Genomic DNA, 18,312 nt, shown 5'->3' with positions numbered 1-18,312 from the left:
TCAGAAGGGCGTGAGAAGGGTGTCAGAAGGGCGTGAGAAGGGCGTGAGAAGGGTGTCAGAAGGGCGTGAGAAGGGCGCGAGAAGGGCGTGAGAAGGGCGCGAGAAGGGCGCGAGAAGGGCGCGAGAAGGGCGCGAGAAGGGCGCGAGAAGGGCGCGAGAAGGGCGTGAGAAGGGCGTGAGAAGGGTGTCAGAAGGGCGTGAGAAGGGCGTGAGAAGGGCTTCAGAAGGGCGTGAGAAGGGCGTGATAAGGGCGCGAGAAGGGCGCGAGAAGGGCGCGAGAAGGGCGCGAGAAGGGCGCGAGAAGGGCGTGAGAAGGGCGTGAGAAGGGCGTGAGAAGGGTGTCAGAAGGGCGTGAGAAGGGCGCGAGAAGGGCGTGAGAAGGGCGCGAGAAGGGCGCGAGAAGGGCGCGAGAAGGGCGTGAGAAGGGCGTGAGAAGGGTGTCAGAAGGGCGTGAGAAGGGCATGATAAGGGCGTGAGAAGGGCGCGAGAAGGGCGCGAGAAGGGCGTCAGAAGGGCGTGAGAAGGGCGTGAGAAGGGTGTCAGAAGGGCGTGAGAAGGGTGTCAGAAGGGCGTGAGAAGGGCGTGAGAAGGGTGTCAGAAGGGCGTGAGAAGGGCGCGAGAAGGGCGCGAGAAGGGCGCGAGAAGGGCGCGAGAAGGGCGCGAGAAGGGCGCGAGAAGGGCGCGAGAAGGGCGTGAGAAGGGCGTGAGAAGGGCGTGAGAAGGGCGTCAGAAGGGCGTGAGAAGGGCGTGAGAAGGGTGTCAGAAGGGCGTGAGAAGGGCGTGAGAAGGGTGTCAGAAGGGCGTGAGAAGGGCGCGAGAAGGGCGCGAGAAGGGCGCGAGAAGGGCGCGAGAAGGGCGTGAGAAGGGCGTGAGAAGGGCGTGAGAAGGGCGTGAGAAGGGCGTGAGAAGGGCGTCAGAAGGGCGTGAGAAGGGCGTGAGAAGGGCTTCAGAAGGGCGTGATAAGGGCGCGAGAAGGGCGCGAGAAGGGCGTCAGAAGGGCGTGAGAAGGGCGTCAGAAGGGCGTGAGAAGGGTGTCAGAAGGGCGTGAGAAGGGCGCGAGAAGGGCGTGAGAAGGGCGCGAGAAGGGCGCGAGAAGGGCGCGAGAAGGGCGCGAGAAGGGCGTGAGAAGGGCGTGAGAAGGGCGTCAGAAGGGCGTGAGAAGGGCGTGAGAAGGGTGTCAGAAGGGCGTGAGAAGGGCGTGAGAAGGGTGTCAGAAGGGCGTGAGAAGGGCGCGAGAAGGGCGTGAGAAGGGCGCGAGAAGGGCGCGAGAAGGGCGCGAGAAGGGCGTGAGAAGGGCGTGAGAAGGGCGTGAGAAGGGTGTCAGAAGGGCGTGAGAAGGGCGTGAGAAGGGCTTCAGAAGGGCGTGAGAAGGGCGTGATAAGGGCGCGAGAAGGGCGCGAGAAGGGCGCGAGAAGGGCGCGAGAAGGGCGCGAGAAGGGCGTGAGAAGGGCGTGAGAAGGGCGTGAGAAGGGTGTCAGAAGGGCGTGAGAAGGGCGCGAGAAGGGCGTGAGAAGGGCGCGAGAAGGGCGCGAGAAGGGCGCGAGAAGGGCGTGAGAAGGGCGTGAGAAGGGTGTCAGAAGGGCGTGAGAAGGGCATGATAAGGGCGTGAGAAGGGCGCGAGAAGGGCGCGAGAAGGGCGTCAGAAGGGCGTGAGAAGGGCGTGAGAAGGGTGTCAGAAGGGCGTGAGAAGGGTGTCAGAAGGGCGTGAGAAGGGCGTGAGAAGGGTGTCAGAAGGGCGTGAGAAGGGCGCGAGAAGGGCGCGAGAAGGGCGCGAGAAGGGCGCGAGAAGGGCGAGAGAAGGGCGCGAGAAGGGCGTGAGAAGGGCGTGAGAAGGGCGTGAGAAGGGCGTGAGAAGGGCGTCAGAAGGGCGTGAGAAGGGCGTGAGAAGGGTGTCAGAAGGGCGTGAGAAGGGCGTGAGAAGGGTGTCAGAAGGGCGTGAGAAGGGCGCGAGAAGGGCGCGAGAAGGGCGCGAGAAGGGCGCGAGAAGGGCGTGAGAAGGGCGTGAGAAGGGCGTGAGAAGGGCGTGAGAAGGGTGTCAGAAGGGCGTGAGAAGGGCGTGAGAAGGGCTTCAGAAGGGCGTGAGAAGGGCGTGATAAGGGCGCGAAAAGGGCGCGAGAAGGGCGCGAGAAGGGCGCGAGAAGGGCGTGAGAAGGGCGTGAGAAGGGCGTGAGAAGGGTGTCAGAAGGGCGTGAGAAGGGCGTGAGAAGGGTGTCAGAAGGGCGTGAGAAGGGCGCGAGAAGGGCGCGAGAAGGGCGCGAGAAGGGCGCGAGAAGGGCGCGAGAAGGGCGCGAGAAGGGCGCGAGAAGGGCGTGAGAAGGGCGTGAGAAGGGTGTCAGAAGGGCGTGAGAAGGGCGTGAGAAGGGCGTGATAAGGGCGCGAGAAGGGCGCGAGAAGGGCGCGAGAAGGGCACGAGAAGGGCGTGAGAAGGGCGTGAGAAGGGTGTCAGAAGGGCGCGAGAAGGGCGCGAGAAGGGTGTCAGAAGGGCGCGAGAAGGGCGCGAGAAGGGCGCGAGAAGGGCGCGAGAAGGGTGTCAGAAGGGCGTGAGAAGGGCGTGAGAAGGGCGCGAGAAGGGCGTCAGAAGGGCGTGAGAAGGGCGTCAGAAGGGCGTGAGAAGGGCGTGAGAAGGGCGCGAGAAGGGCGCGAGAAGGGCGCGAGAAGGGCGCGAGAAGGGCGCGAGAAGGGCGCGAGAAGGGCGCGAGAAGGGCGTGAGAAGGGCGCGAGAAGGACGCGAGAAGGGCGCGAGAAGGGCGTCAGAAGGGCGTGAGAAGGGCGCGAGAAGGGCGTGAGAAGGGCGTGAGAAGGGCGTGAGAAGGGCGTGAGAAGGGCGTGAGAAGGGCGTGAGAAGGGCGTCAGAAGAGCGTGAGAAGGGCGTGAGAAGGGCGTCAGAAGGGCGCGAGAAGGGCGCGAGAAGGGCGCGAGAAGGGCGCGAGAAGGGCGTCAGAAGGGCGCGAGAAGGGCGCGAGAAAGGCGCGAGAAAGGCGCGAGAAGGGCGCGAGAAGGGCGCGAGAAGGGCGCGAGAAGGGCGCGAGAAGGGCGCGAGAAGGGCGCGAGAAGGGCGTCAGAAGGGCGTGAGAAGGGCGTGAGAAGGGCGTGAGAAGGGCGTGAGAAGGGCGCGAGAAGGGCGCGAGAAGGGCGCGAGAAGGGCGCGAGAAGGGCGCGAGAAGGGCGCGAGAAGGGCGCGAGAAGGGCGCGAGAAGGGCGCGAGAAGGGCGCGAGAAGGGCGCGAGAAGGGCGCGAGAAGGGCGCGAGAAGGGCGTGAGAAGGGCGTCAGAAGGGCGTCAGAAGGGCGTGAGAAGGGCGTGAGAAGGGCGTGAGAAGGGCGTGAGAAGGGCGTGAGAAGGGCGTGAGAAGGGCGTGAGAAGGGCGCGAGAAGGGCGTCAGAAGGGCGTGAGAAGGGCGTGAGAAGGGCGTCAGAAGGGCGCGAGAAGGGCGCGAGAAGGGCGCGAGAAGGGCGCGAGAAGGGCGCGAGAAGGGCGCGAGAAGGGCGCGAGAAGGGCGTCAGAAGGGCGTGAGAAGGGCGTGAGAAGGGCGTCAGAAGGGCGCGAGAAGGGCGCGAGAAGGGCGCGAGAAGGGCGCGAGAAGGGCGCGAGAAGGGCGCGAGAAGGGCGCGAGAAGGGCGCGAGAAGGGCGCGAGAAGGGCGTCAGAAGGGCGTGAGAAGGGCGCGAGAAGGGCGCGAGAAGGGCGCGAGAAGGGCGCGAGAAGGGCGCGAGAAGGGCGCGAGAAGGGCGCGAGAAGGGCGTGAGAAGGGCGTCAGAAGGGCGTGAGAAGGGCGTGAGAAGGGCGTGAGAAGGGCGTGAGAAGGGCGTGAGAAGGGCGTGAGAAGGGCGCGAGAAGGGCGCGAGAAGGGCGCGAGAAGGGCGCGAGAAGGGCGCGAGAAGGGCGCGAGAAGGGCGCGAGAAGGGCGCGAGAAGGGCGTCAGAAGGGCGTCAGAAGGGCGTGAGAAGGGCGTGAGAAGGGCGTGAGAAGGGCGTGAGAAGGGCGTGAGAAGGGCGTGAGAAGGGCGTGAGAAGGGCGTGAGAAGGGCGTCAGAAGGGCGCGAGAAGGGCGCGAGAAGGGCGCGAGAAGGGCGCGAGAAGGGCGCGAGAAGGGCGCGAGAAGGGCGCGAGAAGGGCGTGAGAAGGGCGTCAAAAGGGCGTGAGAAGGGCGTGAGAAGGGCGTGAGAAGGGCGTCAGAAGGGTGCGAGAAGGGCGCGAGAAGGGCGCGAGAAGGGCGCGAGAAGGGCGCGAGAAGGGCGCGAGAAGGGCGCGAGAAGGGCGCGAGAAGGGCGCGAGAAGGGCGCGAGAAGGGCGCGAGAAGGGCGCGAGAAGGGCGTGAGAAGGGCGCGAGAAGGGCGCGAGAAGGGCGTGAGAAGGGCGTGAGAAGGGCGTGAAAAGGGCGTGAAAAGGGCGTGAGAAGGGCGTGAGAAGGGCGTGAGAAGGGCGTGAGAAGGGCGTCAGAAGGGCGTGAGAAGGGCGTGAGAAGGGTGTCAGAAGGGCGTGAGAAGGGCGTGAGAAGGGCGTGAGAAGGGCTTCAGAAGGGCGTGAGAAGGGCGTGATAAGGGCGCGAGAAGGGCGCGAGAAGGGCGTGAGAAGGGCGTGAGAAGGGCGTGAGAAGGGCGTGAGAAGGGCGTGAGAAGCGCGTGAGAAGGGCGTGAGAAGGGCGTGAGAAGCGCGTGAGAAGGGCGCGAGAAGGGCGTGAGAAGGGCGTGAGAAGGGCGTGAGAAGGGCGTGAGAAGGGCGTGAGAAGGGCGCGAGAAGGGCGCGAGAAGGGCGTGAGAAGGGCGTGAGAAGGGCGCGAGAAGGGCGCGAGAAGGGCGCGAGAAGGGCGTGAGAAGGGCGTGAGAAGGGCGTGAGAAGGGCGTGAGAAAGGCGTCAGAAGGGCGTGAGAAGGGCGTGAGAAGGGCGTGAGAAGGGCGTGAAAAGGACGTGAGAAGGACGTGAGAAGGGCGTGAGAAGGGCGTCAGAAGGGCGTGAGAAGGGCGTGAGAAGGGCGTGAGAAGGGCGTGAGAAGGGCGTGAGAAGGGCGTGAGAAGGGCGTGAGAAGGGCGCGAGAAGGGCATGAGAAGGGCGCGAGAAGGGCGCGAGAAGGGCGCGAGAAGGGCGCGAGAAGGGCGTGAGAAGGGCGCGAGAAGGGCGCGAGAAGGGCGCGAGAAGGGCGCGAGAAGGGCGCGAGAAGGGCGCGAGAAGGGCGCGAGAAGGGCGCGAGAAGGGCGGGAGAAGGGCGTGAGAAGGGCGCGAGAAGGGCGTGAGAAGGGCGTGAGAAGGGCGTCAGAAGGGCGTCAGAAGGGCGTGAGAAGGGCGTGAGAAGGGCGTCAGAAGGGCGCGAGAAGGGCGCGAGAAGGGCGCGAGAAGGGCGTGAGAAGGGCGTCAGAAGGGCGTGAGAAGGGCGTGAGAAGGGCGTGAGAAGGGCGTGAGAAGGGCGTCAGAAGGGCGTCAGAAGGGCGTGAGAAGGGCGTCAGAAGGGCGTGAGAAGGGCGTGAGAAGGGCGTGAGAAGGGCGTCAGAAGGGCGCGAGAAGGGCGCGAGAAGGGCGCGAGAAGGGCGTGAGAAGGGCGCGAGAAGGGCGCGAGAAGGGCGCGAGAAGGGCGCGAGAAGGGCGTGAGAAGGGCGTGAGAAGGGCGTGAGAAGGGCGCGAGAAGGGCGCGAGAAGGGCGCGAGAAGGGCGCGAGAAAGGCGTGAGAAGGGCGCGAGAAGGGCGTGAGAAGGGCGCGAGAAGGGCGTGAGAAGGGCGTGAGAAGGGCGTGAGAAGGGCGTCAGAAGGGCGCGAGAAGGGCGCGAGAAGGGCGCGAGAAGGGCGCGAGCAGGGCGTGAGAAGGGCGTCAGAAGGGCGTCAGAAGGGCGTGAGAAGGGCGCGAGAAGGGCGCGAGAAGGGCGTGAGAAGGGCGTCAGAAGGGCGTGAGAAGGGCGCGAGAAGGGCGTGAGAAGGGCGCGAGAAGGGCGTCAGAAGGGCGTGAGAAGGGCGCGAGAAGGGCGCGAGAAGGGCGCGAGAAGGGCGCGAGAAGGGCGTGAGAAGGGCGTGAGAAGGGCGTGAGAAGGGCGTCAGAAGGGCGTCAGAAGGGCGTGAGAAGGGCGTGAGAAGGGCGTGAGAAGGGCGCGAGAAGGGCGTCAGAAGGGCGCGAGAAGGGCGTGAGAAGGGCGCGAGAAGGGCGCGAGAAGGGCGTGAGAAGGGCGTGAGAAGGGCGTGAGAAGGGCGTCAGAAGGGCGTCAGAAGGGCGTCAGAAGGGCGTGAGAAGGGCGTCAGAAGGGCGTGAGAAGGGCGTGAGAAGGGCGGCAGAAGGACGCGAGAAGGGCGCGAGAAGGGCGCGAGAAGGGCGCGAGAAGGGCGCGAGAAGGGCGCGAGAAGGGCGCGAGAAGGGCGCGAGAAGGGCGCGAGAAGGGCGCGAGAAGGGCGCGAGAAGGGCGCGAGAAGGGCGTGAGAAGGGCGCGAGAAGGGCGTCGGAAGGGCGTGAGAAGGGCGTGAGAAGGGCGTGAGAAGGGCGCGAGAAGGGCGCGAGAAGGGCGTCAGAAGGGCGTGAGAAGGGCGTGAGAAGGGCGTGAGAAGGGCGTGAGAAGGGCGTGAGAAGGGCGTCAGAAGGGCGTCAGAAGGGCGTGAGAAGGGCGTGAGAAGGGCGTGAGAAGGGCGTGAGAAGGGCGTGAGAAGGGCGTCAGAAGGGCGTGAGAAGGGCGTGAGAAGGGCGTGAGAAGGGCGCGAGAAGGGCGCGAGAAGGGCGCGAGAAGGGCGCGAGAAGGGCGCGAGAAGGGCGTGAGAAGGGCGTGAGAAGGGCGTCAGAAGGGCGTGAGAAGGGCGTCAGAAGGGCGTGAGAAGGGCGTGAGAAGGGCGTCAGAAGGGCGTCAGAAGGGCGTTATAAGGGCGTGAGAAGGGCGTGAGAAGGGCGTGAGAAGGGCGCGAGAAGGGCGCGAGAAGGGCGTCAGAAGGGCGTCAGAAGGGCGTGAGAAGGGCGTGAGAAGGGCGTGAGAAGGGCGCGAGAAGGGCGCGAGAAGGGCGTGAGAAGGGCGCGAGAAGGGCGTCGGAAGGGCGTGAGAAGGGCGTGAGAAGGGCGTGAGAAGGGCGTGAGAAGGGCGTCAGAAGGGCGTGAGAAGGGCGTGAGAAGGGCGTGAGAAGGGCGTGAGAAGGGCGTCAGAAGGGCGTCAGAAGGGCGTGAGAGGGGCGTGAGAAGGGCGTGAGAAGGGCGTGAGAAGGGCGTGAGAAGGGCGTCAGAAGGGCGTGAGAAGGGCGTGAGAAGGGCGTGAGAAGGGCGCGAGAAGGGCGCGAGAAGGGCGTCAGAAGGGCGTCAGAAGGGCGCGAGAAGGGCGTGAGAAGGGCGTGAGAAGGGCGTGAGAAGGGCGTGAGAAGGGCGCGAGAAGGGCGCGAGAAGGGCGCGAGAAGGGCGCGAGAAGGGCGCGAGAAGGGCGTGAGAAGGGCGTGAGAAGGGCGTGAGAAGGGCGCGAGAAGGGCGCGAGAAGGGCGTCAGAAGGGCGTGAGAAGGGCGTGAGAAGGGCGTGAGAAGGGCGTGAGAAGGGCGCGAGAAGGGCGCGAGAAGGGCGCGAGAAGGGCGCGAGAAGGGCGCGAGAAGGGCGTGAGAAGGGCGCGAGAAGGGCGCGAGAAGGGCGTGAGAAGGGCGTGAGAAGGGCGCGAGAAGGGCGCGAGAAGGGCGTCAGAAGGGCGTCAGAAGGGCGTGAGAAGGGCGTGAGAAGGGCGTGAGAAGGGCGTGAGAAGGGCGTGAGAAGGGCGTCAGAAGGGCGTGAGAAGGGCGTGAGAAGGGCGTGAGAAGGGCGTGAGAAGGGCGTGAGAAGGGCGTGAGAAGGGCGTCAGAAGGGCGTCAGAAGGGCGTGAGAAGGGCGTGAGAAGGGCGCGAGAAGGGCGTGAGAAGGGCGTGAGAAGGGCGTGAGAAGGGCGCGAGAAGGGCGTCAGAAGGGCGTGAGAAGGGCGTGAGAAGGGCGTGAGAAGGGCGTGAGAAGGGCGTGAGAAGGGCTTCAGAAGGGCGTGAGAAGGGCGTGAGAAGGGCGTGAGAAGGGCGCGAGAAGGGCGCGAGAAGGGCGCGAGAGGGCGTGAGAAGGGCGTGAGAAGGGCGTGAGAAGGGCGTGAGAAGGGCGTGAGAAGGGCGTCAGAAGGGCGTGAGAAGGGCGCGAGAAGGGCGCGAGAAGGGCGCGAGAAGGGCGCGAGAAGGGCGCGAGAAGGGCGCGAGAAGGGCGCGAGAAGGGCGCGAGAAGGGCGCGAGAAGGGCGCGAGAAGGGCGCGAGAAGGGCGCGAGAAGGGCGCGAGAAGGGCGCGAGAAGGGCGTGAGAAGGGCGTCAGAAGGGCGTGAGAAGGGCGTGAGAAGGGCGTGAGAAGGGCGTGAGAAGGGCGTGAGAAGGGCGTGAGAAGGGCGCGAGAAGGGCGCGAGAAGGGCGCGAGAAGGGCGTGAGAAGGGCGTGAGAAGGGCGTGAGAAGGGCGTGAGAAGGGCGCGAGAAGGGCGCGAGAAGGGCGCGAGAAGGGCGTGAGAAGGGCGCGAGAAGGGCGTGAGAAGGGCGTGAGAAGGGCGTGAGAAGGGCGCGAGAAGGGCGCGAGAAGGGCGCGAGAAGGGCATGAGAAGGGCGTGAGAAGGGCGTGAGTAGGGCGTGAGAAGGGCGTGAGAAGGGCGTGAGAAGGGCGTGAGAAGGGCGTGAGAAGGGCGTGAGAAGGGCGTGAGAAGGGCGTGAGAAGGGCGTGAGAAGGGCATGAGAAGGGCGTGAGAAGGGCGTGAGAAGGGCGTGAGAAGGGCGTGAGAAGGGCGTGAGAAGGGCGCGAGAAGGGCGTGAGAAGGGCGCGAGAAGGGCGTGAGAAGGGCGTGAGAAGGGCGTCCGCGCCGTCTGTGTCGGGGCCCTGATTGACGGCCACGAAGCTGAGAGGGCACTTGGCAGCGCCGTGCGAAGGCCCCCGCGCCCCCCCCCCCCAGTGGCGGGGGGCCTCCGCCGCCAAGCGCCGAGCGGAGGACCCACGGCGGAGGCCGCTGCACCGGACTCTCTGCCAACCGCGGCGTGGCCGAGCGGGGTCTCGCCGGGGGGGCCCACAAACATCTCTCACTATCTCTCTACATCTCTCTATATATATCTCTCTACATCTCACTATCTCTCTACATCTCTCTATATATATCTCTCTCTCTCCCCATCTCTCTCTCTCACCATCTCTCACTATCTCTCTACATCTCTCTATATATCTCTCTATCTCTCTACATCTCTCTCTCACTATCTCTCTACATCTCTATATATATATCTCTCTCTCTCCCCATCTCTCTCTCTCACCATCTCTCTACAACTCTCTCTCCATCTCTCTACAACTCTCTCTACATCTCTCTCCATCTCTCTACAACTCTCTCTACATCTCTCTACATCTCTCTCCATCTCTCTCTCTCACCATCTCTCTACAACTCTCTCTACATCTCTCTCCATCTCTCTCTCTCACCATCTCTCTCTCACCATCTCTCTACATCTCTCTACATCTCTCTATCTCTCTATATATTTCTCTCTATCTCTCTCCCCATCTCTCTCTCCATCTCTCTCTCACCTCTCTCTCTCTCCCCATCTCTCTCTCCATCTCTCTCTCACCTCTCTCTCTCTCACCATCTCTCTCTCCATCTCTCTATCTCTCTCTATCTCTCTCTCTATATCTCTACATCTCTATATCTCTCTCCATCTCTCTATATATCTCTCTATATATCTCTCTATATATCTCTCACCATCTCTATATCTCTCTCTATATATCTCACCCCGCGCTCTCTCATGACGGAGGCGACTGCTCCCATTGTGTGCTTGGCGTGCTGAGTCCTCTGGCGGTCGATGAAGAAGACGCCACAGAGCCAGGCGATGGCTCCGAATGGGCCCACAAACATCTCTCACTATCTCTCTACATCTCTCTCCATCTCTCTCTATCTCTCTATATATCTCTATATCTTTCTATCTCTCTCTCTCCCCATCTCTCTCTCCATCTCTCTCCCCATCTCTCTCTCCATCTCTCTCTACATCTCTCTCTATCTCTCTATCTCTCTACATCTCTCTCTATCTCTCTATATATCTCTCTACATCTCTCTCTCTCCATCTCTCTCTCCATCTCTCTCTCTCCATCTCTCACCATCTCTCTCTCCATCTCTCTCCATCTCTCTCTCTCTCACCATCTCTCTCTATATCTCTCACCATCTCTCTCTATATCTCTCTACATCTCTCTATATATCTCACCCCGCGCTCTCTCATGACGGAGGCGACTGCTCCCATTGTGTGCTTGGCGTGCTGAGTCCTCTGGCGGTCGATGAAGAAGACCCCACAGAGCCAGGCGATGGCTCCGAATGGACCCACAAACATCTCTCACTATCTCTCTACATCTCTCTATATATCTCTCTATATCTCTCTACAACTCTCTCTCCATCTCTCTACAACTCTCTCTCCATCTCTCTACAACTCTCTCTCCATCTCTCTACAACTCTCTCTACATCTCTCTCCATCTCTCTCTCTCCATCTCTCTCTCTCACCATCTCTCTCTCTCTATCTCTCTATATCTCTCTATATCTCTCTATATCTCTCTATATATCTCACCCCGCGCTCTCTCATGACGGAGGCGACTGCTCCCATTGTGTGCTTGGCGTGCTGAGTCCTCTGCCGGTCGATGAAGAAGACGCCACAGAGCCAGGCGATGGCTCCGAATGGGCCCACAAACATCACTCACTATCTCTCTACATCTCTCTATATACATCTCTCTCTATCTCTCTATCTCTCTACATCTCTCTCTATCTCTCTATATATCTCTCTACATCTCTCTATATACATCTCTCTCTCTCTACATCTCTCTACATCTCTCTCCATCTCTCTCTCTCTCCCCATCTCTCTCTCTCTCTCACCATCTCTCTCTCACCATCTCTCTCTTCATCTCTCTCTTCATCTCTCTCTTCATCTCTCTCTCCATCTCTCTCTATATCTCTCTCTATATCTCTCTACATCTCTCTATATATCTCACCCCGCGCTCTCTCATGACCGAGGCGACTGCTCCCATTGTGTGCTTGGCGTGCTGAGTCCTCTGGCGGTCGATGAAGAAGACCCCACAGAGCCAGGCGATGGCTCCGAATGGGCCCACAAACAGCAGCTCGCGCTTGGCTATGGGAGCACAACGATCCGGCAGGCACTCCATGAGGCCTGGCACACAGAGAGAGAGAGAGATAGTTAGAGATAGTTAGAGATAGATAGAGAGATAGTTAGAGAGATAGTTAGAGAGATAGAGAGATAAAGAGATAGTTGGCTATGGGAGCACAACGATCCGGCAGGCACTCCATGAGGCCTGGCACACAGAGAGAGAGAGATAGTTAGAGATAGTTAGAGAGATAGTTAGAGATAGTTAGAGATAGAGAGATAGTTAGAGAGATAGTTAGAGAGATAGTTGGCTATGGGAGCACAACGATCCGGCAGGCACTCCATGAGGCCTGGCACACAGAGAGAGAGAGAGGGAGAGAGTTAGAGATAGTTAGAGAGATAGTTAGAGAGATAGAGAGATAGTTAGAGAGATAGTTAGAGAGAGGGAGAGATAGTTAGAGATATAGTTAGAGAGACAGATAGAGAGATAGAGAGATAAAGAGATAATTGGCTATGGGAGCACAACGATCCGGCAGGCACTCCATGAGGCCTGGCACACAGAGAGAGAGAGAGGGAGATAGTTAGAGATAGATAGAGATATAGTTAGAGAGATCGAGAGATAGTTAGAGGGATCGAGAGATAGATAGAGTTAGAGAGATAGTTAGAGATAGTTAGAGATAGTTAGAGAGATAGTTAGAGAGAGAGGGAGAGATAGTTAGAGAGATAGTTAGAGAGATAGTTAGAGATAGAGAGATAGAGAGATAAAGAGATAGTTGGCTATGGGAGCACAACGATCCGGCAGGCACTCCATGAGGCCTGGCACAGAGAGATAGAGAGAGGGAGATAGTTAGAGATAGCTAGAGATAGTTAGAGAGATAGAGAGATAGTTAGAGATATAGAGAGATAGTTAGAGAGATAGTTAGAGAGATAGTTAGAGATAAACAGATAGTTGGCTATGGGAGCACAACGATCCGGCAGGCACTCCATGAGGCCTGGCACACAGAGAGAGAGAGATAGTTAGAGAGATAGTTAGAGATAGAGAGATAAAGAGATAGTTGGCTATGGGAGCACAACGATCCGGCAGGCACTCCATGAGGCCTGGCACACAGAGAGAGAGAGAGGGAGATAGTTAGAGATAGCTAGAGATAGTTAGAGATAGAGAGAGATAGTTAGAGAGATAGTTAGAGAGATAGTTAGAGAGATAGAGAGATAAAGAGATAGTTGGCTATGGGAGCACAACGATCCGGCAGGCACTCCATGAGGCCTGGCACACAGAGAGAGAGAGAGGGAGATAGAGTTAGTTAGAGATAGTTAGAGAGATAGAGAGATAAAGAGATAGTTGGCTATGGGAGCACAACGATCCGGCAGGCACTCCATGAGGCCTGGCACACAGAGAGAGAGAGAGGGAGATAGTTAGAGATAGATAGAGATAGTTAGAGATAGTTAGTTAGAGAGATAGAGAGATAGTTAGAGAGATAGAGAGATAGTTAGAGAGATAGTTAGAGAGATAGTTAGAGAGATAGTTAGAGAGATAGAGAGATAGTTAGAGAGATAGAGAGATAGTTAGAGAGATAAAGAGATAGTTGGCTATGGGAGCACAACGATCCGGCAGGCACTCCATGAGGCCTGGCACACAGAGAGAGAGGGAGATAGTTAGAGATAGCTAGAGATAGTTAGAGAGATCGAGAGATAGTTAGAGGGATCGAGAGATAGATAGAGTTAGAGAGATAGTTAGAGATAGCTAGAGATAGTTAGAGAGATCGAGAGATAGTTAGAGGGATCGAGAGATAGATAGAGTTAGAGAGATAGTTAGAGATAGATAGAGATAGTTAGAGATAGAGAGATAAAGAGATAGTTGGCTATGGGAGCACAACGATCCGGCAGGCACTCCATGAGGCCTGGCACACAGAGAGAGAGAGAGGGAGATAGTTAGAGATAGCTAGAGATAGTTAGAGATAGAGAGAGATAGTTAGAGAGATAGTTAGAGAGATAGTTAGAGAGATAGAGAGATAAAGAGATAGTTGGCTATGGGAGCACAACGATCCGGCAGGCACTCCATGAGGCCTGGCACACAGAGAGAGAGAGAGGGAGATAGTTAGAGATAGATAGAGATAGTTAGTTAGAGAGATAGAGAGATAGTTAGAGAGATAGTTAGAGAGATAGTTAGAGAGATAGTTAGAGAGATAGTTAGAGAGATAGAGAGATAGTTAGAGAGATAGAGAGATAGTTAGAGAGATAAAGAGATAGTTGGCTATGGGAGCACAACGATCCGGCAGGCACTCCATGAGGCCTGGCACACAGAGAGAGAGGGAGATAGTTAGAGATAGCTAGAGATAGTTAGAGAGATCGAGAGATAGTTAGAGGGATCGAGAGATAGATAGAGTTAGAGAGATAGTTAGAGATAGCTAGAGATAGTTAGAGAGATCGAGAGATAGTTAGAGGGATCGAGAGATAGATAGAGTTAGAGAGATAGTTAGAGATAGATAGAGATAGTTAGAGATAGAGAGATAAAGAGATAGTTGGCTATGGGAGCACAACGATCCGGCAGGCACTCCATGAGGCCTGGCACAGAGAGAGAGAGAGAGGGAGATAGTTAGAGATAGTTAGAGATAGATAGAGAGATAGTTAGAGAGATAGTTAGAGAGATAGAGATAAAGATAGTTGGCTATGGGAGCACAACGATCCGGCAGGCACTCCATGAGGCCTGGCACACAGAGAGAGAGAGAGGGAGATAGTTAGAGATAGTTAGAGATAGATAGAGAGATAGTTAGAGAGATAGTTAGAGATAAAGATAGTTGGCTATGGGAGCACAACGATCCGGCAGGCACTCCATGAGGCCTGGCACACAGAGAGAGAGAGGGAGATAGAGTTATTTAGAGATAGTTAGAGAGATAGTTAGAGATAGTTAGAGATAGTTAGAGAGATAGAGAGGTAGAGAGATAGTTGGCTATGGGAGCACAACGATCCGGCAGGCACTCCATGAGGCCTGGCACACAGAGAGAGAGAGAGGGAGATAGTTAGAGATAGATAGAGATAGTTAGAGATAGAGAGATAGAGAGATAGTTGGCTATGGGAGCACAACGATCCGGCAGGCACTCCATGAGGCCTGGCACACAGAGAGAGAGAGAGGGAGATAGTTAGAGATAGAGAGATAGTTAGAGATAGAGAGATAGTTAGAGATAGAGAGATAGTTAGAGAGATAGTTAGAGATAGAGAGATAGAGAGATAAAGAGATAGTTGGCTATGGGAGCACAACGATCCGGCAGGCACTCCATGAGGCCTGGCACAGAGAGAGAGAGAGAGGGAGATAGTTAGAGATAGATAGAGATATAGTTAGAGAGATAGTTAGAGAGATGGAGAGATAGTTAGAGAGATCGAGAGATAGTTAGAGAGATAGAGAGATAGTTAGAGAGATAGAGAGATAGTTAGAGAGATAGTTAGAGAGATAGAGAGATAAAGAGATAGTTGGCTATGGGAGCACAACGATCCGGCAGGCACTCCATGAGGCCTGGCACAGAGAGAGAGAGGGAGATAGTTAGAGATATAGTTAGAGATAGTTAGAGAGATAGTTAGAGATAGAGAGATAGTTAGAGAGATAGAGAGATAGTTAGAGAGATAGTTAGAGAGATAGAGAGATAGAGAGATAGTTGGCTATGGGAGCACAACGATCCGGCAGGCACTCCATGAGGCCTGGCACACAGAGAGAGAGAGAGGGAGATAGTTAGAGATAGATAGAGATATAGTTAGAGAGATAGAGAGATAAAGAGATAGTTGGCTATGGGAGCACAACGATCCGGCAGGCACTCCATGAGGCCTGGCACAGAGAGAGAGAGGGAGATAGTTAGAGATAGTTAGAGAGATAGTTAGAGAGATAGTTAGAGAGATAGTTAGAGATAGAGAGATAGTTAGAGAGATAGTTAGAGATAGATAGAGATAGTTAGAGAGATAGTTAGAGAGATCGAGAGATAGTTAGAGAGATAGAGAGATAGTTAGAGAGATAGAGAGATAGTTAGAGATATAGTTAGAGAGACAGATAGAGAGATAGAGAGATAGTTAGAGATAGTTGGCTATGGGAGCACAACGATCCGGCAGGCACTCCATGAGGCCTGGCACACAGAGAGAGGGAGATAGTTAGAGATAGTTAGAGATAGTTAGAGATAGAGATAGTTAGAGAGATAGAGAGATAGTTAGAGATAGAGAGATAGAGAGCTAGAGAGATAGAGAGATAAAGAGATAGAGAGATAAAGATAGTTGGCTATGGGAGCACAACGATCCGGCAGGCACTCCATGAGGCCTGGCACACAGAGAGAGAGAGGGAGATAGTTAGAGATAGTTAGAGAGAGAGGGAGAGATAGTTAGAGATAGTTAGAGAGATGGAGAGATAGTTAGAGAGATAGTTAGAGATAGTTAGAGAGATAGAGAGGTAGAGAGATAGTTAGAGAGATAGAGAGATAGTTAGAGAGATAGAGAGATAATTAGAGAGATAGTTAGAGAGATAGTTAGAGAGGTAGAGAGATAGAGAGATAGAGAGATAGTTAGAGAGATAGAGAGATAGAGAGATAGAGAGAGATAGAGAGAAAGTTAGAGAGATAGGTAGATCGAGAGATAGTTAGAGAGATAGTTAGAGAGATAGTTGGCTATGGGAGCACAACGATCCGGCAGGCACTCCATGAGGCCTGGCACAGAGAGAGAGAGGGAGATAGTTAGAGAGATAGTTAGAGAGATAGTTAGAGAGATAGTTAGAGATAGAGAGATAGTTAGAGAGATAGTTAGAGATAGATAGAGATAGTTAGAGAGATAGTTAGAGAGATCGAGAGATAGTTAGAGAGATAGAGAGATAGTTAGAGAGATAGAGAGATAGTTAGAGATATAGTTAGAGAGACAGATAGAGAGATAGAGAGATAGTTAGAGATAGTTGGCTATGGGAGCACAACGATCCGGCAGGCACTCCATGAGGCCTGGCACAGAGAGAGAGAGAGAGGGAGATAGTTAGAGATAGTTAGAGATAGTTAGAGATAGAGATAGTTAGAGAGATAGAGAGATAGTTAGAGATAGAGAGATAGAGAGCTAGAGAGATAGAGAGATAAAGAGATAGAGATATAAAGATAGTTGGCTATGGGAGCACAACGATCCGGCAGGCACTCCATGAGGCCTGGCACACAGAGAGAGGGAGATAGTTAGAGATAGTTAGAGATAGTTAGAGATAGAGATAGTTAGAGAGATAGAGAGATAGTTAGAGATAGAGAGATAGAGAGCTAGAGAGATAGAGAGATAAAGAGATAGAGAGATAAAGATAGTTGGCTATGGGAGCACAACGATCCGGCAGGCACTCCATGAGGCCTGGCACACAGAGAGAGAGAGGGAGATAGTTAGAGATAGTTAGAGATAGTTAGAGAGAGAGGGAGAGATAGTTAGAGATAGTTAGAGAGATGGAGAGATAGTTAGAGAGATAGTTAGAGATAGTTAGAGAGATAGAGAGGTAGAGAGATAGTTAGAGAGATAGAGAGATAGTTAGAGAGATAGAGAGATAATTAGAGAGATAGTTAGAGAGATAGTTAGAGAGGTAGAGAGATAGAGAGATAGAGAGATAGTTAGAGAGATAGAGAGATAGTTAGAGAGATAGAGAGATAGTTAGAGAGATAGTTAGAGAGATAGTTAGAGAGATAGAGAGATAAAGAGATAGTTGGCTATGGGAGCACAACGATCCGGCAGGCACTCCATGAGGCCTGGCACACAGAGAGAGGGAGATAGAGTTAGTTAGAGATAGTTAGACAGATAGTTAGAGAGATAGAGAGACAGTTAGAGAGATAGTTAGAGAGACAGATAGAGAGATAGAGAGATAAAGATAGTTGGGTATGGGAGCACAACGATCCGGCAGGCACTCCATGAGGCCTGGCACACAGAGAGAGAGAGAGAGAGGGAGATAGTTAGAGATAGATAGAGAGATAGTTAGAGAGATAGTTAGAGAGATAGTTAGAGAGACAGATAGAGAGCTAGAGAGATAAAGAGATAGTTGGCTATGGGAGCACAACGATCCGGCAGGCACTCCATGAGGCCTGGCACAGAGAGAGAGAGGGAGATAGTTAGAGATAGATAGAGAGATAGTTAGAGAGAGAGGGAGAGATAGTTAGAGAGATGGAAAGATAGTTAGAGATAGTTAGAGATAGTTAGAGAGATAGAGAGGTAGAGAGATAGTTAGAGAGATAGAGAGATAGTTAGAGAGATAGAGAGATAGTTAGAGAGATAGTTAGAGAGATAGTTAGAGAGATAGTTAGAGAGGTAGAGAGATAGAGAGATAGTTAGAGAGATAGAGAGATAGTTAGAGAGATAGTTAGAGAGATAGTTAGAGAGATAGAGAGATAAAGAGATAGTTGGCTATGGGAGCACAACGATCCGGCAGGCACTCCATGAGGCCTGGCACACAGAGAGAGGGAGATAGAGTTAGTTAGAGATAGTTAGACAGATAGTTAGAGAGATAGAGAGACAGTTAGAGAGATAGTTAGAGAGACAGATAGAGAGATAGAGAGATAAAGATAGTTGGGTATGGGAGCACAACGATCCGGCAGGCACTCCATGAGGCCTGGCACACAGAGAGAGAGAGAGAGGGAGATAGTTAGAGATAGATAGAGAGATAGTTAGAGAGATAGTTAGAGAGACAGATAGAGAGCTAGAGAGATAAAGAGATAGTTGGCTATGGGAGCACAACGATCCGGCAGGCACTCCATGAGGCCTGGCACAGAGAGAGAGAGGGAGATAGTTAGAGATAGATAGAGATAGTTAGAGAGATAGTTAGAGATAGTTAGAGAGATAGAGAGATAAAGAGATAGTTGGCTATGGGAGCACAACGATCCGGCAGGCACTCCATGAGGCCTGGCACAGAGAGAGAGAGAGGGAGATAGTTAGAGATAGATAGAGATAGTTAGAGATAGTTAGTTAGAGATAGTTAGAGAGATCGAGAGATAGTTAGAGAGATAGTTAGAGAGATAGTTAGAGATAGAGAGATAGTTGGCTATGGGAGCACAACGATCCGGCAGGCACTCCATGAGGCCTGGCACAGAGAGAGAGAGGTAGATAGTTAGAGATAGTTAGAGAGATAGTTAGAGAGAGAGGGAGAGATAGTTAGAGAGATAGTTAGAGAGATAGTTAGAGATAGAGAGCTAGAGAGATAAAGAGATAGTTGGCTATGGGAGCACAACGATCCGGCAGGCACTCCATGAGGCCTGGCACAGAGAGAGAGAGAGGGAGATAGAGTTAGTTAGAGATAGTTAGAGAGATAGGTAG

At 55.0% G+C, this 18,312-nt stretch overlaps 1 protein-coding gene across 2 annotated transcripts in view; it reads right to left on the bottom strand.

The window, feature by feature from the left end:
• Positions 1 to 18,312, bottom strand: part of LOC116958137 (1-acyl-sn-glycerol-3-phosphate acyltransferase alpha-like) — a 116,169-nt gene that overhangs the window by 41,079 nt on the left and 56,778 nt on the right. For both annotated transcript variants that reach the window (XM_076055665.1, XM_076055664.1), the window contains exon 3: positions 10,922 to 11,097. In XM_076055665.1, the coding sequence (XP_075911780.1) occupies positions 10,922 to 11,097 (176 nt within the window). The remainder of the gene's footprint in view (positions 1 to 10,921; positions 11,098 to 18,312) is intronic.

The sequence above is a fragment of the Petromyzon marinus genome, chromosome 72 (assembly GCF_048934315.1).
Source record: "Petromyzon marinus isolate PM22_M1 ecotype Great Lakes invasive population chromosome 72, UKy_Petmar_22M1.pri1.0, whole genome shotgun sequence".
Lineage (NCBI taxonomy): Eukaryota > Metazoa > Chordata > Hyperoartia > Petromyzontiformes > Petromyzontidae > Petromyzon > Petromyzon marinus.
Note: the sequence above shows the minus strand (reverse complement) of the source record. Positions and strands in the feature narration are given on the sequence as shown.